Source organism: Protopterus annectens, chromosome 16.part0 (assembly GCF_019279795.1).
Source record: "Protopterus annectens isolate FY-2018-M chromosome 16.part0, PAN1.0, whole genome shotgun sequence".
Taxonomy (NCBI): Eukaryota; Metazoa; Chordata; order Ceratodontiformes; family Protopteridae; genus Protopterus; species Protopterus annectens.
In genome coordinates this window covers 857265586-857288290 of record NC_056750.1, presented here as the reverse complement: position 1 = coordinate 857288290, position 22705 = coordinate 857265586, and the positions used below count along the sequence as shown (strand labels likewise).

The window sequence follows — 22705 nt, the reverse complement described above, 5'->3', positions numbered from 1 at the left end:
TGAAGTTTTCCCAAGTTTATTCAAAGTAGTTTTCAAAATAAATTAATGCGGAGTGCTGGGCGGGGTTTGGGCGGTCCTTGCTACTGCGCATCTGGTGGGGTAATGTTCCAATACAAAACCGGATGAGACTGTTCCACTTCTCCTCATTAACTAATCTTACTGAAGATATTTTCTGTGAAACATTTTGATAAACAATTTGTATTCCCAAATCCCCATTCATATTACTTACCAATAAACCAGCAACAAACTCGCACATCACATTACTAACTAAAATCAAGCTGCTTAAAGTTTTGAAAACAACTTTTATTTCATATAAGAGGATGGCTACTTTTATAGTTTCAATTAATGTGGAAAAATACGTGTGCCTTCCTTGATAGCAGCCAGTAAATACTGCTTGCTTCACTACACCCCAAATATCCACCTAAAAAATGGGATAATCCACACCAACCACAGAACAAGTCGATTCAGCACTACAAAGTTTAACCCATCTTACGTATGAAAAAACACCACCTTGATCCTGGGAAGTTGGGGGTTCAGCCCCAAGAACTGCAAAAGCTTCAAAATTACAAACTCCGCATCTGTGAGTTACAAACAGCATCCTTTTATTAAGACCCTGGGTATGCAGTAGATTTTTATTCCAAATTTGCTCCCATAAAAAAAGTAAAGCTCCTTCTATTCCAAATTTGCTCCCATAAAAAAGTCAAGCTCCTTCTAATGCGTCAAGTAATAAAGACTCCACTACGAAACAAACTTTGTCAAAGACAAACTAAACCCAGACAGTACAGAACGTGTGGAAGACAACACACTGCAATACCCGAATCAAATCTGCAACTGGGACGCTTCCGTAGTAAGGAAGGCATTTGAACGCAAACAAATCCGTGATTCAGACAAAAATAAAAGTTTTTGCTACACTGTTATGCAGACTTTGGAGAAATTAAAGAATGAAACGTCCGTAATACCATTTGCGTAACACCTTGCAATTTACCGAGGTTAAGTAACCAATTTTACATAATTATATACCAAGCCAGACATATCATCATTAATAATCCCGATATGGGCTACAGGACACATTATTGAGTAGATCTGAGTGAAACCGATAATAAACAAGTAAGGATTAAATCAGATTGTAACAGTACACTATATTAACAAAATGCAATACTCACCATTATCACAACTACCCGTCACCGGAAAGGAAAGTTAACCTTCAGCACAAACTGCTACCGGGTTATGGGTTGGCCTATTACTACTTTTATGGTGGGGAGACATGGGACGTACTATGTGTTAATAATAACATTGATACTGTCCTCCTCAGTAAAGAGCCGTAGTAATTCCTATGGCAAATGAGAATGTTTACTTTTTTTGACTAACATAGTTTGCATTGCGTTTATACGGCAGTATTAACTTTAGGAATGAAAATTCCAGATCTAGGGCATACCTCTCAACCTCTTACAATAAGAAATCAGGACAAAGCCATGAAAAAAGTGGTACAAGTATGGACAATTTTTAAATATTCGTCTTACAAACTTAGAAAGTAGCTAGAATAACAGGATTTGCATTAGCATGAATTTTCTGAAGGGTATGAAGTCTTAAACTCAAATAGATGTCATTATTTTCTAACTTCAATGTTTAATGATTTGCCACAATTTTATGAAAAAACGGACCAAAAATATAAATCAAATATCTGGGCATTCTGCGAAAATCTGTACAGTTGAGAGTTATGCATGGGGTATAGCTGCATTATTCTAGTGTAAACATTCAGAATTAAAATTTGGTTGTAAATCATAACCGTACCATAGGTACTTTCTAAACGCGCTGACCTCTAGATATTTGCTTTGTGAAATCTGTAGTAGGTAACAGTGTAGTAACAGTCTTCATTTCATACCTTTCTGCTCTCCATATTTTCGCAGTATGTCCAGATTTTTGCTTCATATTTTTGGGCAGGCCCTCATAAAATTTGTGTTTTTTTCTAACAAATCACTGGGATGATGGGATGTCTGAGTAATGAAGTCACTAAATAATGCCATCCATTTGAGTTTTAGACTTCATATCCTTCAGAAAATGCATGGTAACACAAATCCTGATGTTCCAGCTACAAGTTTATAAGAGCAATATTTAAAATTTGTCTCTATTTTTGGGCCTCTGCCCCCCCCATAATGTAGGGCTTTGTACAGATTTCTTGTGCTCAGAGGTTGAGATGCATGCTTGAGAAAAAGATAAACATTTCCCAGGATTCAATAACTTCTACACTAAGTGTACATTGTTGTGAGTAAACAGACAACAAAGACATAACTCACTCCTTCTTCCTCCTAATTTTAGGTTTCCTACTGATATTCTCGCAGCTTTAAATACTGACAGGGATTCATAAAGGTTACCACAAAGCATAGACTACATGTACACTTAGTATAATTTTTCTGAGTGACTAGAAAGCACACAAAAATGTGACAAGAATGTTCTTGAATACATATCTGTACACTTAATGTAGGCTTTATTGAATCTGGCACATTATCTTGAGCTTAAAGTAATGTCTTTCTGCTTTTCCCGGTTAGGGGTCGCCACAGCAGAACTCCGGTCCACTAATGATTGGCAGTGGATTTTTACGGTGCCAAGTTGCCAGCCTGATGCCCAACCTTCAAAGAAGGCACACCCACTCACACATACACCTACTTGCATGTCTTTAAACGTCATACGACCGTGAGGAGGACATGCAGACTCCACACAGAAGGCGCTCCAGCTGAGAATCGAACGGGAGAACCTCTTGCTGTGAGGCAACAATGCTAACCTCTGCACCACCGCAGTCCTTCATCTTGAGCTTGTGGTTCTAAAATTAGACTACATGAAATAAATGTACGAGACTGTCATGGAAATTAATTAGATATTTTCTTTTTGATTTAACAACTGTATGTAGGTGTTTTTCAAACTTATATTTATATTCTGCTCTCTTATTATTGCCCTCACCCGACATTGCCTTCTGTAGACACTTGTTGCTTGTAAAGTCACATAGAAAGGTCATTTTAAATTAGTGTATGGTTGCATATCCATGATGTATATTCTACTTTTGGCTCAAAAAGTTTGTGAAAAAGGTCAAAAAAGAAAGAAGTTCTCAGCTGAGCATACTGATTATTAGGCTTTGCTACATTGTTGGTATTAACAGCAGACAGAGAGTAAGGGACTCTGGTTTGATTGATCCTAAGATATTTGGCATTAAGCCCGAAGATACAGCAATACATGTAAAAAAAAGAAAGAACTAGAGTGAGAAATTTACTTTACTTTTACAACTTCCAAAGCTAGTTTAGACTAAAGCCACACTGCACAGTGCCAAAATGTATGCCCCCCAAGAACCTCTTTCTGAAACCTCACATCTCCAACATCTGCCTATTATTTGTGGGAACATTTTTCATACCTGAGAGAGATACAGAAATATTTGTGGAAATACTGCCATGACATGTAAATGACATTACAAACTGCAGTCCACCCTCTTACCCTGTAAATGACACCACAAACTGTAGTCCACCTGCTCCTACATTTACAATACAACCTGTGCCTACCTCCCTAGTGCATAAATTGCTAACTAAACTCTAACCATGTTCCCTCTCTGCAGATGGACTTCCTGCAGAATACCTAAAAACGCTGCAGATGCTATTGCATATCCTGTCAGCATTCTCATCAACCATTCCATCTCCGAATCATGCATCCCTCAACTTTGGAAAAATTCCATTATAACACCATTACATAAAGGTGGCAACACCAATGATTTCTCTAATTACCTGCCCATCTCTATACTCTCTCCTTTATCTAAAATACTAGAGAAGTGTATCCATACTCAGTTATTAAAGTATCTCACCAACAATAACCTACTTGCCCCCACCCAACATGGCTTTCGCCCTGCCCACAGTACAACCACAGCCGTATTGTCTTTCACCAATACTATAAACAAAGCTTTAGATGCTGGTCTACTAAGTTCAGTTATTTTACTAGACCTATCTAAGGCTTTCGATGCAGTGTCACACCCTAAACTAGTACAACTCAAATCCCTAAACTGCTCTCCACACACACTGGCTTGGTTTTCCAACTACCTTTCTGACAGGAAACAGTCTGTCAAATGGCAAAACAAGCAATCTGAGTATCTCATACCCAAAACTGGAGTTCCTCAAGGGCCCATTCTTGGCCCATTACTATTTAACATATTCATTAATAACCCCATTACTATTTAACATATTCATTGATAACCTTCATAAAGCATCCCTTCTAAGTACACACATTCGGCTCTATATTATATGAACAAAGTTTTATAACTTCGAATACCATATGATTGACACCATATGGTTGAAGTTATAAAACTTCGAATAGTTAAAAAAAAAAAAAAAAAAACGGGGGCAAGCCCCCCTGCACCCCCACCCCGATCTTTAAATATACCAACTCCAAGATCGCACTACAGTGCAGTAAAGGGAATTCTTCGCATTATAGTATGGTCTCGGAGTTGTTATATTTAAAGACTGGAGGGGTGCAGGAGGGCTTGCTTCGTACATATAATGTAGACCCTCACATTCAATACGCAGATGATTCAACAATAATTGCCTCTGCCAACAACCTGTCAGATCTCCAACTTCTAACACAAAAAGCCTTTACTTCTGTTGAATCCTGGCCAAACAATGCCCAACTTTTACCCAATCCAAAAACATCTAAACTCTTAATATTTTCATCAAAACCTCTGACTCAAGACTTCAAGATCTTTTCCCAAAACAATACTGAAACTGAGCTAGTAAAATCATCAAACATCTGGGTATTATAATTGATGACAAACTCTCCTTTGAAAATCATATTCATAATACAATCAAGAAAACCCATTTCAAACTTGGCAAGTTGTATAGGCACAAGCTCTTTATTGATATGCCCACCAAGATAAAACTGTCTAACAGTCTACTCCTCCCTACTCTTCTCTATGGTACCCCCATGTTCACAAACCTACACACTATTCTCAAGGACAAATTACAGTCCTGCTACTACAAAATAGCAAAATCTGCCACCAGTATGCCAACCAGAACACACCACTGCCAAGCCTTAAAATGTTTAAACTGGCTCGAATTTTCCCACTATCTACAATACTCCCAACTAACACTCACCCACAAACTACTTAATAACCCTGACTATTGCCCATCTCTTCAAACCATGCTACAAAGATACTCCCCAACTAGACATCTCAGGTCTTCTAATAAACAGCTCCTAAGCATATCAAAACCCAACAAGCATGCAGGACAAAGCCTTTATTCCTTCTCCTTTGCCAAACTTTGGAATGCTCTACCCTCTTCTATCACTCAAACAGATTCCATCAAAGCTTTCAAAACTGCACTAAGGTGCCATTACCTTCATAATCAAACATGTTCCTGCAGCAACTGGCCTAAACCATCATGACTACAACAAGCTCAATAGAAACCATGTAATAATGTTCCTTAATTATTCATCCATCAATTTTAACTCTTCCCATTGTATAGCTTGGTCCTAGACTTACTCTCCTTTAAGCTACTTGGACTACCTTAGCAGCTTAGCAGATTAACCCTATACATTGATTGTCTAACATTATGACAAAAAAAACAAAACAAAACAATGAATATGTTCTGTACAAATCTTTGTAACTGATGCTTATGCTGAACAGCAGATGATAGAATGTCTCTCTATTCTTTGCAACTGTATTGTGAGCTTATATAATTACTATGTTCTGTCTCATTGAAACTGTTCCTTAGGTTCATAGGTTCATACTAGGCTATCTGCCCTAGGGCATTTATAAGCCTAGCCAGAGTGTGTGTGTGGCTCACCCGGTATGCGACTGAATAGAGCTGGGAGTTTCTTCAGTCGGGCATGCACACATGTTTGAGTTTGAGCCCTTTTTTTTTTTTGGAGGAACTTTTGGGGTCTGCTTGCTGCTGCAGTGGTGTCGGTAAGGTACATTGGGGGATGGGGCGTTGTACAATCATTGGTGTCTGAAGAGTGAAGAGTACAGGGGTCAATAACTCTCTCCTGATCCTGATCCCTCATCATGATGATGGCAATGTGTAATCTGTCTCTAACCACTAACAATTGGAGTGTGTGTGAGTGTAGAAGAGAACCCCGAGTGTGGTATTGTGGTGACGCTTGCTTTTAGGGGGTAGGGGTGTGAACTGCCTTACCCTCATCAATGGCCTTAGTGACTGTTTGAAAAAAAAAATCAAGTTCAAGAGGAGAGGCAGATCTGCTTGACAAAAAAAAAAGGATCAAATTGAGTGGGTGTCAGTGTCTGTTTCTTTATGAGTATTTATATGATCCATTCCCATCCTTTGCCTCTAGCAGCTCTTGCAAGGCTCGCTCGCAGGGGGGGCGTAGCAGCACAGCCTTTGTGAGAAGGGACCACAGTGTGGGAGTGGACCACTTTTGGTATAGTGTATCTTTAAGTAGTAGTAATACTGTATATACTGTATATACTGTATATAGCTTTTTTATATACTGTATATACTTGCTGATAAAATGATATGCCATTTTTTGTAACTTGTATTTGGAGCTTTTCTCCCTGAGCCTCCACTGAAAATGGATTACTGATCCAGTGGACTTTCCCGGTTACCAAATGTCAATAAATAAATAAATAACCAATACTAAATTTTCTCAATTTGGTTGCATACCTAGGATTAAGACATACTTTCCTCCACATATCATCTTCTAGGATCATAGGAGGTTAGTAGACTAATGGCCCTAAAGCCTTCTTAAGCCTAGCCATTTATGCTCTAGTTTCCCCAATTATCAATGCCCACAGGCTAGAATGGCATTGCTATATGCCTGCTCATTAGGGCATCTACAAACTGCCCCTGCCCATAAAGGCCACAGGTGACAAGCCAGGGAGAATTTGCAGTTTCCCATCCACTGGTCCAAATTCCATTTGACTAGGCTTAAGGAAGAGTTCAGTTTCACTAGTGGGGAGTCTGTTCCATAGAAGGAGTAATCTCTGAGACACTCACCTGTCCCTCTAACATGTTTTGTTTGTGTCACAAATCAGGTTTAGAGTGTTAGATCAGGTAATTCTAATGCTTTTTTTAAGCAGATGTGTAGCAGATATACAAGTTATGGATTGGAAAATGCCTTGTAGGTTAGGCATAGATTAACCCTCACTAGTCTAAGTACAGGGGGCTACTCCAGCTGTTACAAATGCCCAGTCAGGTACATGCCGAAGGATGCATTGTGCTTGACTATTGGTCTAATGAGGGCTGAATATAGTGGGACTATGATCTCCTCAGATCTGGACAACATGCCCTTACTTATAAGTTGCACCATGTAGAAGAATTTTCTCACTACCATGGACACATGGTGATCCAAGTTCAGGTTACTATCAACCAGGGTTCCCAAGTCCGAAGGTTAAATTACTAAAACTGGGAGACTGTAGAGTGTTTGTGGGAAATGATTACTCACTGTACACCAGGCAGAAGAAGGGTAAATTTATTCCACTAATCAGGGAATGTTGAGAAGCAGGCATGAGATTCAAACTGATGTATCCAGCTATCTTCAGAATATTCTTTCCTGGAGGGACACAATCATTTTTGATGCAAAACATGCTAAGAAGGAAATACAAAAGTGTGTCCAACAATGTGAGCTGTGAAACAGGAGGAGCTTCTGCTTCTTGTTCTTCTGGTAATAAAGACCACAGAGAAAGAGAGAGACTGTGCCAGTAAAACATTTTCCAGTGTTTTGACAGAAAATACTAGAGAGACAGAAAAAAGCACAGGAGTTAACTAGAAGAACCAAGACTAGATTGGAAAGGAAGCAGAGACTGGATTTGGGAGATGGAGATAAACAGGAATAAAACCAGCAACTCAGACACCGACAAATAACTGTGGGATTGCAAAGCATTAATTATATTTGTGAAACATGACAGAACAAGAAACCTGTAAATATTGGACTTTTTTGACTTTGTAAACCTTGTATGGGACTCTAAAACATATGCCATACTTCATGTCATTAATGTTTGGAGAAACACTTAGAGGAGAAGAGGAAGGTAAGAGTTAACTGTAAGTAAAACAAACTTTTGCTCTTAACAGTAATATTTGTTTAGTGTACGACATCTGCATGCTATAAAGTAAAGTTTTCTCACTTATTTTCAAGTGTAATGGGGATACTAAAGTAAACAGGTGACCCTGTTTTTCCTTCTTTTCTATTTCTCTTTGTTCAGTTTTAAGAAATATAGGCACTGCAATGTAAAAAAGAAGAAAAGTTTGTTCAAAAGAGTATGATACAAGAAACAATTAGGTACTTTTCCTCATTCTTGCATAGAGGAATGACTGTATCTAGTAACAAGTTTTAAGAGAAAGCAAATAAATAAAAAAAAACACTGAATATAATAAAAGTTTCCTCTAGTAAATAAATAAATACTTGTAGAAGCAACCCTGTATCTGGTTCACATGTCTCGATGGAGACGATATGATAAAGAACAATAAAAACATAATACATCTTTCTTTTAATGTCTTTCTTTTAGTGGCTAGGAGATAATGTTTTCTGAAAGCACTCAAGTGTTTTCTCATTCTGGGATAGCAAAAAAGATAAAACTAAACTAGACAGCACTTAGTAGAAGCACACACTGTATCATGAGTCTTAGCATGGATAACCTTCCTTTTAGGTTAACCCAAGTTTGAGTGTGACTGTCAGTTTGGGACAATTGTATCTATTAAAAAAGTAAAACTTCAATATTGTTGTGTGTTAATACTAAGTCAATAGGTTTTGGGGTATATTTGATGGCTTTCAAAAAAACAAAATGTTTTGTACGATGTGACATAGATTCAAATGGATATGACAAGAAACAACTGTATAAAAGGTCAACCTACCAAACATTAGTGTGTGCATGTAACACAAAAGCTGGAACTAGATACCTAACAAAAACTGTTACATATAGGAGGTGAAAATAATTATGAGCTTTTCAGTATTATCTTTTAATGTTAATGGTTCCACACATATATATATATATATATATATATATATATATATATATATATATATATACAAAAAAGAAAGAGTAGTGAACTATATTAAAATTTTACAGTGCAAATAGTTAAGCTGCAGGAGACACATTTGGAAAGAATTAAATGTGAATTTGTAAAAAAAAAGGTTTTCAGAATGGTTATTCAGTGGAATGCCTGGGACAAGGGAGAAGGTGAGTATTTACATCAATTGCAAGAGAAGTTTCAATAGTGAAAGAACAGGATAAAAAATATAATAATTGTAGACATGTAGTACTAAGGGGCTACTGGCAAGGGTATAGGATTATACTGTTATGTATTTATATTCTACCTAAAACTGCTGTAATAAAGCTTAACAAAATTCTGGGAGAAATAATTAGTTTTCAGCAGGGAATATTACTTACAGGTTTGACTGGAATTTGATTTGCAGCAGGGAAGATGTGTCTGGGGGCCTAGAAGGGAAAATATAACAGATGAGGTTAGATTTTTGAAGACATTTATGAAAATATTTGTCATTAAAGATATGAATTCAGTAGTAGGAGTTTGGAGTGAATTTACATATTATTCCCCAACACACAAAAACTGGGCGAGGCTAGACAGAACTTGATTTTCACAGGAGCATGTGCATTTAATTGAACATTTTGATGTTTATCCAATAACCATTTCAGATCACATAACAATAACTAAGATAAAAATATGCAGAGTAATGAAATAAAAATGAGACACTGGTGCTTTCCCACCTATTTGTTGAAAAGAGAGGAATTTAAGGAATGGGTAGTGGACATTATTTGAAAGTTATTAGAGAAGACAGAAGTTTTTTTTTAAATATAGCTAGGGCCTGGGATAAAATTAAAGTAGAGTTTTAAAATACGGTGGAAATAAAAGAAAGAGAGATATGGCTAAGAAACAAGAATTATTACTTAGAGAGACTGACAAATGTTAAATTATTGCAAAATACAAGGACTCACACACAGAACAAGAAGAGGAGCAATTGCAGACTGCTAAAATAAAAAGGGATTACCTCAAAAATATCCATGAGTTTAGAAAGATTGTTGCAACTGTTGCTGATGATAATGTCAGAGCACAAAAACTTTTAGTGCAATGACTCAGGCAACAGAAAGTAGGGTTGTCACCAAGCTTAATAACCCTATAACAAGGAAGATGATAAAAGATCCTGTAGACATACTAGAAATACTTTGAACATTTTATGAACGCCTGTACAAAGCAGGAAAATCTGGAGATCAAGAAAAGACACAAATGGAAATGTTTATGGAAGAATTAAATATATCAAGGTTAGAAGTAGATGAGGCTCAAATATAAATAGGGTAGGAAGAGATGAGATAAAAATGGTAATATATAACTAATCAACAGGAAAGTCCCCAGGAATAGATGGTATTCCTGTGGAAATTTGGAAACTAGGAGGAAAAAAACTGATAAAGATCTGGATGTTTTTACCAGTATTTTAAGAGGAGGAGAAGCACCAACTTCCTGGAATAAAGTGCTGGTGACTGTAATACCTAAAGAAGGTAAAGACCCATCAGATCCAGCTTCATACAGACCCATTTCAATCCCAAATCATGATTGTAAAGTGTTATGTCTATAATGCTAAAATAATGGCAAAGATGATGCCAAAATTAATAGACATGGATTAATGTGTTGGAGGGGAGGCAAACATCTGACAACATTAACAGAACACTGATGATCCAGAGGGAAGCTAAATGTAAGAAAACAACTTTGTTGTTGATGGGTCTTGATGCAGAGAAAGCATTTGACAGAGTAATCTGGGAATTTATCAGCTGGGCAATGGAAGCATTTGCATTCCCCTGATACAATTATATGTTTTATTAGGAGGGTATATGAGATATTGGAGGTGAAAATTAAAGTGGGTGGGTTCCTCTCTGATAAGTTCTGTTTGAGCAGAGGAACCAGGCAGAGGTGTCCTCTTTCCCCTTTGTAATTTGCATTACATTTAGAACCATTGGCAAAGAAAATAAGAGGCTCAGAAATTCAAGGATATAACTGGTGTGGTAGTCAAGAAAAGCTGTCTCTGTTTGCAGATTATATTATTTTATACCCGATAAACCCAGAAAAGGACATTTCAGTGTTGTAGAACATTTTGAGAGAGTTTTGAATCTTTTCAGGACACAAAATTAATGAAGCTAAAACAAACTCATTCGTTGTAAATTATGTACCCACACACAAATTGGTTCAGCAATATCCCAGATTTATGAGGACATGATAAAATGTACTTAGGAGTATGGATTAAAAAGGATTCTGGCGTGGCAGCTAAGGATATGTGGGAAGAGACTAAACAAAAGATAATACAAAAACTGAGAAATTGGAAGCTCTGTTATATGGATATGGATATATATATATATATATATATATATATATATATATATATATATATATAAAACAAGATACAAGCAGTTAAAATGTTTTAGTCCCTTAGTTTTATACACAAGTTAGGCATATTTTTATCAACCAGAGGAGAAGTTGTAGATAGCAATTAATAAAGAGCTGAAGGATTTTATCTGAGAGGGGAAGACAGCAAGAGTCAAATGGGATAAGCTGATTCTTCCACTTGAACAATGAACAATGCAGTTTGGTATTACCTGATTTGAAGAGGTACTTCAGAGATACATATTTAAGGCAAGTCTTATACATAGCACAAGTAGAACCTTATAATTTAAAGTGGAGAAGGATGATGATGAAACAGGGGGAAGCTCAAGAATCAAGGAGAGGCTGAGATTTTGGATGCAGATACTTAAGGAGAGCAACAATACTCATGCAGAATATTATATTCATAAAGTTGCAGAAAGTATTCTAAGAACTATGCCAACACGGGAATGGAGAAAGAAGATTCTGATGACAGGGATGACTGCAATTAGGACTACAAACGATAGGCAAGAGGGGGCTGGAATTTATTGGAGAAAATTGGTAAAAGAAACAAGGAATTGGGAGCAAATAACTACAGAGGGAAAGGTACTAGAATGGGAAGTTGCCAAGAATTAATTTGGACTGCAGGTTAAAGATTGCCTTCCCTATCAAGGATTGATATCAGAGAATAGGCAAAGAGAAAGAAACAGGTGTTCCTAAGTGAAAGACATGCACTGGTAGAGTTTTTAGTAGACTACAGAACATATTCTTATTGCATATTCTTGGTCAGGTACACACCGAAGGGGGAATTGTATTGAATGATTGGTCAAATGAGGGCCATGTACAACAGTGCAATGATATCTTTGGACCTAGATACCATACCATTGCTTATAAGTTCCAGAACATAGAATGGTTTCCTTATTACAGCAGACAGATGATGGTCAAAGGTCAAGCACTGTCTACATGCATTCCTAAATCCCTGACCACAGGACCAACTCTTAGGGGGTGTTTATCAATACAGTAATTTCCAAGGGTGGTTGTTTTTCTGAAAGATACTATTATGCTGCTTTTGACTCTAGCACCAGTAAGTAATTTGTTTAAGGCTTTCTTGGTGGATCCAAAGACAAGCACTTCCAGGTGTGTGAAATGAAACAAAAAAACAAAACGCTATTAAGGAGGCATCCTGGGATACTATCATGTCCCATTGATGCAGTGTTTTTGGCCTTGTAGAGTCCACTGAGGACCATCTCCCTAGTGATAACTGGGGTAGCTATGGTTTAGGGTATATTCCTTAAGATATGTTAGTAAGTTAAAGCAGGGTGAAACTGGAACTACATTTATCAGCCAGTAGATTTACTATATCCTCGATCTCAGTATTGGTGGTTCCATTTAGAAATAGTTCAGCACATTGTTGTGTATTACCCTTGAGGTTTTGGACACAGCTGAAGAATGCTTTCTGGTTGTCCTTAGCCTAGAAGGCTAATTTTACCTCAAATTTGGCTTTTTTTAAACTTACCTTGTCCCCTACATTGTTTAATTAGTTTGATGAGAGTATTCTTACCTTGCTTGGCATTGCATTGCCAATTTTTGGTCAATACTTTCTTCCTGTTGTTATAGAAAATACTGATGTTGGGATTCCATCAGGGTAGCTTGTTTTCTGAGTTTGCCCTGTACTTATTTCAGGTAGTATCACTACCTTATATGCAGCTCTATACATGACTGCAAATGTTTTTTGTGGATGACTCTGCATAGGCAGTGGTGTTGAGTTTGGAGGGCTTGAACTTTTGCCAGGATGTCACTTAAAAGTAAAAAAAATTGCTTTGGAATGATTCCTAAAACTTTTAGGGTTATCTGGTGTACTGAATTTTATGTGTGTTTATGTAAGTTTATCAAAAGGTTATTTTGTAAAACATTCATATGGCTGAGACCTGATGACTGACAACTTAAAATATCAAAAACTTGCTAATAAATGGAAATGGAACTGCATGGATTTCCTGGTACACTGGGGACTGAGAATTTGCCCCTTTCCCCACTGTAGTACGGTCTCAGAGTTAGTGTATAAAATTAACAGAGGGTGCAAACTTCATTCCTATTTTTTAGTTAATTTTGCATATTGTAATTTATTGATCATGTGGTCTCAAATATATGAATTTTGAACCAAGTAAATTTTCTATAAACTAACATAAACCCATTTTATTTCTATTTCAAAGGAAACATATTTATGGTCTGACCTAACCGGTAAGGACACTGCACTTGGGGGGTGGTACAACAATTCCTCATGCTGGTGAGGACTATGTCAAGGATGTTGATGCCCCTAGTGGGTGTATAGCCTAGTTGTCCCATGGCATTCATGTTGACAAAGTCCAGAAATCTTTGTGCTTGCAATTTTGAGGCTATGTATGATTCCCAGTTTATAGTATGGCTGTTCAAGTCATCCTTGAATATGGCATTTGGTTGAGTGGAGAGTACCTGCAAGCAATTCACATTGAGAGTTCTGTGTTGAGAAAAATATAACATTTAAACATACAGGAGTAAGCAGTTCACTTAAAAATATGTTATGAACCTGCAGGAAGTGAATAAGTAGTAGTAGCCTCTCCAGCAGTCTTAATACTTTAATGGATTTAACAGATCAATTCCCAATATAGTTTATTTAAAGTTAGCCAGCATACTTTTTCTTAGGGTTAAGAATAAATGTTTAGTAAGCAATTTGTTTTTTCACATCTGGAAGAGGAATATAAATTTACAAAAGCACAGGTAGCAGACAGTGTAAGTGGGACACAGGCTGTAACATTCACTTTTAACATGAGTAACCTTAATTTTAGACTAGGCAGTGCCTGTGGGTGCAGCCATAGATTCTTGGGATCTGCTCCTATCTGAAGAGGTAAGCTTCATTTGTTGAAAATATTCATATTTTTGTGTGTTTGTTCCAAATTAAAAAGAGCTGGGGAGTTTATGAAAAATATGTTTTTAGTTTTTTTTTTTGTTTAAGTCTTTTCATTGAAGCAAAAACTCCTGAAAAATGCAACATAGGTTCAAATGGAGATGAGTAGAAGCAACTGCTTAAAAGGTCAGTTTACCAAACATTAGTATGTGCATGTAAACCAAATAATGGAATACACATTCAAATGAACTGTCATGCATAATACATGGGAGTAATAGCTTTCTGTCATAATGGCTACTTTGTCCATAGTATCATGAAATGTAAATGGACTTAGAGGTACAGACAAAAATATACTAACGTAATATTGAATTATATCTGAGAAATGTAGGGTGCAAATAGCAATGTTGCAGGAGACATATTTGGACAGAAAGGAGCACCTGAACCTGGCAAAGAAAGGATTTCAGAATGGGCATTCAGCAGAACATCAGGGACAGAAGAATGTGGGAGTAATAATATTACATTATTAGTGGGGCACCAGTAGTGATAGAAAAGGAAAAAAAAATAATGGTAGATTTGTGGTAGTAATGAACTGTTGGCAAGAGAGGAAGATCATGGTTGATCATATTTATATTCCATCAAAAAAAAACTCCTGTTATGGGAAAAATAATCAGCTTCTACCAGAGAATATTATTTATAGGTGGGGACTGGAACTTGATTTACAATAGAGAGGATACATTGGCAGACCCAAAAGGGAAATATAACAAAATAAGGGAGATTTATGAATAAATATATGAGAATATCTGGTATGGATGTTGGGAATTCAGCAGTAGGAAATCAGAATTTATATATTATTCACCAAGATACAATATATGGGCTAGACTGGATAGAATTTATATTTCACCAGAGCATGCCTATTTAATTATGTAAGGTAATTAAGTGAACATGAGACACTGGAACTTCTCTACTTACATGTTGAAAAGACTGGAATTGAAAGAATGGCTAGTGGAAATGATTTGAGAGTTATTAGAGAGAATAGAAATTTCTTAAGAAGGGATGGCTAATGAGTGGGACAAAACTCCAGTTCAAAAATATGGTAGAAATAAAAGAAAATTAGATATGGGAAAGAATCAATATGAATTATTCAGAGGGGCTTATAAAGATTAAAGTATTGCTGCATACAGAGAATATGACAGAACAAGAAGAAGAGCAACTGCAGGATGCTAAAGGGATTATAAGGCACAATTTTGGTAATATTCATGAGTTTAGAAAGGTTGCTATTAAACAACCATATTTTGATAAATTAATTTTTATCACAACGACTTAGACAACAAAAAGTAGAACGGGGTGTTGAAAAACTTATGGAACCAATGACAACAAAAATAACCAGAGATCCTACAGATGTATTAGAAATATTTCAAAAATTTTATGAACATTTGTATACAGCAGAGAAATGAATAAACCAAGGAAAGGCACAAATGGAAATATTACTGGAAGACAATTACGCCAAGTTTAGTGGAAGATGAGGCTCAACAATTAATAGCTAAAATAGGAAGAGATGAGATACAATTGGTAATGTATAATCAATCAACAGGGAAGTCTCCAGGAACAGACATACTCCTGTGGGAGTTTGGGAATTAGATGGGAAAAGTGATTTGGAAGGTTTTATTTAACAGTATTTTAAAAGGGCTCTGGGATGCACCAGCATCTTGTAAAAAAAGCTATGATGGCTGTACTACCCAAAGAGGACAAACACCCTTTAGACCCAGCTATATATAAACCCAAATCAATTTTAAACCATGATTATTAATTGTTTATGTCTATACTAGCTAAACAAATTGAAAATGTGTTGCCAAAATTGATAAATATAGATCAATGTGTTTTTTTGGAAGGGTGGCAAAGATTTGACAATGTTAATAGAACAATGATGATCCACAAGGAAGTAGAATGTAAGAACATACTGATATTGTTGGTGGCTCTTGATGCAAAAAGAGCATTAAATAAAGTCAACTGGGATTTTAAGAGAAGGACAATGAAAGTATTTGCATTCCCTGACAGAAGAGTGGGATTAATTAGAAGGACACATGAAGGGTCAAACACAAGAATTAGGATATCAGGGTCCTCTTCAACAAGCTGTGTTTGAAAAGTGGAACCACACAGGATTGACATCTTTACCCTTTCTTATTTGGTTTATATTTAGAGCCACTAGTTAAAAAATAAGGGACTCACAAATTCAAACATATAACTGACATAGTAATAAAGAAAAGTTATCTTTATTTGCTGATGATATTATTTTGTTTTTGATAAATCCTGAAAAAGACATGTTGGTGGTATGTAATATTTTGAGGCTGTTTCATGTCTTTTCTGGATATAAAAGTAATGGAGATAAAGCAGTAATTATAGCAGTAAAGCATGTGCCAACACATGAGTTGGTTCAGTAATAACCATCTTTATGGGGGCATGATAAGAATAAGTATTTAGGTCTATGGATTAAACTTGATTCTGTTATAGCAGCTAAGGATATGTGGTAAGAGACTAAATAAAAGATAATACAAAAACTGAGAAACTGGAAGCTCTTGATTATGGTTATGGATAGAAAGATACAATCAGTGAAAATGTTTTTAGTTCCTTTAATTTTATATACAAATCAGACATATTTTTTATTAACCCAAGGAGAAGTTCTGGACAATAATTCATAAAGAGTTGAAGGATTTTATCTAGGAGGTGAAGAGGGCAAGAGTTAAGTGGGATAAGCTGATCCTCCCTATATCACAAGTTGGTGTAGAATTGCCTGATTTGAATTGATACTATAGAGCTGCACAGTTAAAGCTCATATACATAAAACAAGTCGAAGGTTATAAATCAAACTGGAAAGGGATGATGATGAAACAAGGGAAGTTCAATAAATAAGGAGAGAGTTGGATTTTGGAAGCAAATTCTTGAAGAAAATAATACCTATAAGGAAAATTATATTCATAAAGTTGCAGATAGTATTCGAAGAACTAAGCCAATGGTATAAAGAGATTTTGGCACTAAGGATGCATGCAAGAAGGGATATAGAAGATAGGCAAGAGGCAGGCTGGCCTTTACTGGAGAAAACTGGCAACAGACCAAAGGCACTGGGAGCAAATCACTAAAGAAAGGAAGGTAATAGAGTGGGAGGAGGTCAAGCAGAATTTTGGAATCCAGGTTACACAATTATATCAATCCCTGGTAGCAAAGGCAGAGTATAGGCAAAGAGAAAGGGACTGGGGAGTGCTAAGTGAAAGACAAGTTCTGACAGAGTTTTTAGATAAGTCTAGAACAGAAGTTGCACATTTCTATAAAGCAGAGAAATGAATAAACCAAGGAAAGGCACAAATGGAAATATTTCTGGAATACAATTACACCAAGTTTGGTGGAAGATGAGGCTCGACAATTAATAGCTAAAATAGGAAGAGATGAGATAAAAATGATAATGTATAATCAATCAACAGGGAAGTCTCCAGGAACAGACATAATCCTGTGGGAGTTTGGGAATTAGATGGGAAAAGTGATTGGGAAAGTTTTATTTAACAGTATTTTAAAAGGGCTATGGGATGCACCAGTATCTTGTAAAAAAAGCTATGATAGCTCTACTACCCAAAGAGGATAAACATCCTTTAGACCCAGCTATATATAAACCCAAATCAATTTTAAACCATGATTATTAATTGTTTATGTCTATACTAGCTAAACAAATTGAAAATGTGTTACCAAAATTGATAAATATAGATCAATGTGTTTTTTTGGAAGGGAGGCAAAGATATGACAACATTAATAGAACAATGATGATCCACAGGGAAGTAGAATGTAAGAACATGCTAATATTGTTGGTGGCTCTTGATGCAAAGAAAGCATTAGATATACTCAACTGGGATTTTATGAGAAGGACAATGAAAGCATTTGCATTCCCCGACAGAAGAGTGGGATTAATTAGGAAAATACATGAAGGGTCAAACACAAGAATTAGGATATCAGGGTCCTCTCCAACAAGTTGTGTTTGAAAAGAGGAATCACAAAGGATTGTCATCTTTACCCTTTGTTATATGGTTTAGATTTAGAGCCACTACTTAAAAAATAACGGACTCACAAATTCAAGCATATAACTGATACGGTAATAAAGAAAGGTTATCTTTATTTGCTGATGATATTATTTTGTATTTGATAAATCTTGAAAAAGACATATTGGTGGTATGTAATATTTTGAGGCTGTTTCATGTCTTTTCTGGATATAAAATTAATGGAGATAAAGCAGTGATTATAGCAGTAAACCATGTGCCAACACGAGTTGGTTCAGTAATAACCATCTTTATGGGGGTATGATAAGATTAAGTATTTAGGTCTATGGATTAAACATGATTCTCTTATAGCAGCTAAGGATACATGGTAAGAGACTAAATAAAAGATAAACAAAAACTGAGAAACTGAAAGTTCTTGATTATGGTTATGGATAGAAAGATACAATCAGTGAAAATGATTTAGTCCCTTTAATTTTAAATGCAAGTCAGACATATTTTTATTAACCAGAGGAGAAGTTTTGGAAATAATTCATAAAGAGTTGAAGGATTTTATCTAGGAGGTGAAGAGGGCAAGAGTTAAGTGGGATAAGCTGATCCTCCCCATATCACAAGTTGGTGTAGAATTGCCTGATTTGAATGGATACTATAGAGCTGCACAGTTAAAGCTCATATACATAACACAAGCAGAAAGTTATAAATCAAAATGGAAAGGGATGATGATGAAACAGGGGAAGTTCAATAAATAAGGAAAGAGTTGGATTTTGGACACAAATTCCTGAAGAAAATAATACCTATAAAGAATAAAGTTGCAGATAGTATTCAAAAAACTAAGCCAATGGTATAAGGAGATTTTAGCAATAAGGATGATTGCAAGAAGGGATACAGAAAATAGGCAAGAGGTAGCCTGGACTTTACTGGAGAAAACTGGCAACAGACCCAAGGCACTGGAAGCAAATCACTAGAGAGAGAAAGGTAATAGAGTGGGAGGAGGTCAAGCAGAATTTTGGAATCCAGGTTACACACTGATATCAATCCCTGGTAGCAAAGGCAGCGTACAGGCAAAGAGAAAGGGACTGGGGAATGCTAAGTGAAAGACCAGTTCTGACAGAGTTTTTAGATAAGTCTAGTACAGAAGTTGCTGTTAAACATTAGATAATTAGTAGGGCATACAATATATTGCATGATGGGTCTATATCAGGAACTCAAAATGGCTTAAAGCCAAACACTGTTTCATCGACATATATGTGTCGAACTCCTAGATAACCAAACGGCAGGCTAACCGATTTCTTTCCTAGGGAAAGAAATTGGTAGGCCAACTACACACAACACACCAGTATAAACATTACAAAGTGGGGGTGGTTGCTCCCCACACCCTCCAATGTGGGGGCTGTGCCTCCCACACCCCCCTAACTAAATATACCTACTCCGAGATCACACTAGAGTGGAGAAAAGGGCAAATCCACAGCAACAGCCAACCAATTTTTTTCCCTAGGAAAAAAACTTGGTGATCTGGGTGTTTGGTTCACTGCGATTTGACACATATGTGACAAAGAAATGGTGTTCGGCTTTATACCGTTTTGAGTTCCTGATATAGACCTTTGCATGATAACTATAAGATTCAATCTGAGGAGGTTAGAAAAGATTAGGAAGAGAGACTGGAAAGGCAATTTACAAAGGAACAATGGAAAGACATTTATATGGCTGGAGGCATGATGGAAATGAGAGAAGTAAATGGGAGCATGTTTTTGGGAGTATAACAAGTTGTTTTTTAAAAATTCCATACAGAGTATGTCAGAAATGTTTGTTCACAGGTTCATAGGTAGGTACTAGGCTATCGGTCCAAGGGCCTACGTAAGCCTAGTCAGCAAGGTTCCATAGCTTACGCCACCCAAGAAAGTTATTTTCCTTTACCACTGTCGAGCGGAGACACAGAAGTGTTCCATGGGGTGTATTTCCTATTTCCCATCCACTCATCAAGATTTTTCTTGAAGAGTGCTAATGAAGAACTTTGCTTGACATAGATGGGTAGCTTGTTCCAGAGTATAGGAAGTCTCTGGGACAGGACTCTATCCCTCCAGCGTGTCCTGTTTATTGTGGTGACCAGGTTTAGGTCCCTAGAGTGTGTAGCTCAGAGGGATTGGGATTTCTTTAGGTGTAGCATGTCCAACAGCTCTGGGTTTGACATAGCTTTATATGTTAGGCAGAGATCACCTCAGAGTAGGTGATATGCTACGGAGTAAAGCTGGAGTTTTTTGAGGCGATCAGTGTAGGGCATTTGTTTGAGGCCAGTAATCCTCTTTGTGAGGTACTTCTGTGGCCTTTCCAGCTGCTGCAGATGTCTTGTGAGGTATATTCCAAAAGGGGCATTGTACTCTATAATGGGTCTAATGAGTGATCAGTAGAGAGGGAAAAATTACCTCTTTTTTTTTTTTCCTGGATGAAATGTTTAGGGACCAAATTGCTGTAACTAAGGAAATGATCCTTTTGAGCTGGGATGCAGGATCTGAATTGCCTGACTGAAGTAATGTATATTGTAAATGTGATAAAATAACTAGCGGGGGATCTTTAGGTAAGGGAAGGAACAAATTACATTGAAATAAATGGAATTTGTAGGGGTAAAATATGTAGATTAATGTTCATAAGGAGGAATGAAGTTTAAGGATGGTAGGAATTAAGCAATGTATGTAATACTGGAGTAATTGTTAAAAAGAAAGAAAACATCTATGTAATGTATAATACGTGAATGACAAATGATAATATGGTTTGTTTTCTATTAATGTGTGTGTCTATGTCTTGCATGATAATTTAGTAAAGGTGTTTAAAAAATGTATGGCAGGCAGATACCTCAGTCTTTCATCCAACTGTGAATTTTCAGATTATGCCAAAAGTGAATCTATTTGCTAAGCATATCAATGCACAAGTCCCAATGTTTTGATCTTTGTTTCATCATATAAGAACATGGTAGCTGGATGCTTTCTTATTTCCTTGGAATCAATAACTGATGGAGGCCTTTCCTACAGTTCTACTCATTCTGAAACTCTTTTTGAAATCAAAACCTGACAGAACAAGATGGATTTTGATAGACCGAGCTTGGCCATAACAGCATTATTTCTTTTCATTTGCTTATGCAACAAAGTAAATATCTACCTCTTTAATTTCCTCTGGGCAAGACATTATTAACTCATGAAAAAGATATGTTCTTTGTCCCAGCTTGAAATCATTTTGCTTTTCAGCTCAGAAGATATAATTTAGTGTTTTCTAGAAAATAAATGTTTTCATTTGGATTCTGAATGTCCTAAATGAAGCTAAAAGTCTAACTATTAAAAACATTAGCATTTAAAAGCAAAAAAATAAAGTTTTTCAAAATGGGTAAAAAGGCAGAATGTGGACTTATTTGTTCACCTAGTTCCAAGACAGTGGTCTGCTTTGTGTACTTATTTGAAGTTTATGCAGCCTACCCTTAAATTAATGTCCATGTTACTGCAATATATCGATCTGTATTGTTATATTTCCTCAGGTGGCAGATGATTCTTCAGTTAGACATTTCTTTGCAAGAATTTAGCAATTAAGACTTCTAAAATAACCAATATGCTACCTGGAAGTCAAAAGATTATGTGGAAAATCAAAGTTTGCCTCCCTTTGACCAATAGAGTATTTTAAGAGAAAATACTTGTTATGGAAATCTCATTTTTTGGCAGTTATCTCAAGGAGTAAGACAGATCTTTAAGCTACAGTCTTGTACTGTGCAAACTTTCATTCATACTGGTTCATAAATGAAGAGATATTATTACCAATTAATCTTTTATGTCAGAGGTCGGAGTCTGGATGGCTTGCCTCTTTTGAAACAGATATCAGAATGTCTGAACTAGTTCATTGTACACTGCATTGCCTTTTTTTTTTTTGCTAAGTACAAAAAACTCTTCAAGGTTCTGTTCTGGCCCATTCTTCAAGAACTGCTCTCCTTTTACAGCATGGAGCTATTTGAAGACTCAGATGTACAGTAGGATATAATTTACTCAGTCCTAAGCATTCGAAAAGTAACTCAATGAACCACTTATACTCAACAAATGAATCAGATGTTTTGCAGGAAGCAAGCCTCCCCCTGTACACCCATGATGGGGAACTTCACATCCATACATTCCCTTATTTAAATATACTGACTCCACGGCTATACAACCATGTTGAAGGGAAAACATCCTGCAAAGGGAAATACATTTGCATGAACTGCACTTTTTCAACATATTTGTCAGAATAAAAATATCATCAGGTTAAGGTTACATTAGGAAAACAAAGTCAGGGTAATAATAATCAATGTGATAAATGCAACCCACCTGCAGTGAAACACTACATCATACATTAGCAATGTTTCTGCAGAAGACATATTAGAGACAGCATCTTGGATTATTATCCTTATAGTTACTAAACACTGAAAGCTGGAAGCT

General features: G+C 36.4%; 2 protein-coding genes across 2 annotated transcripts in view; one reads left to right on the top strand and one right to left on the bottom strand.

The window, feature by feature from the left end:
* The window catches only part of RPL35 (ribosomal protein L35), a 30481-nt gene extending 29228 nt beyond the window's left edge, over positions 1 to 1253 (bottom strand). Inside the window, exon 1 of the mRNA XM_044057961.1 lies at positions 1164 to 1253. Coding sequence (XP_043913896.1) covers positions 1164 to 1166 — 3 coding nt within the window. The 5' untranslated portion in view covers positions 1167 to 1253. The remainder of the gene's footprint in view (positions 1 to 1163) is intronic.
* CHD8 (chromodomain helicase DNA binding protein 8) overlaps positions 1 to 22705 on the top strand; it is a gene marked incomplete in the record, with an annotated part of 4119653 nt that overhangs the window by 1239556 nt on the left and 2857392 nt on the right.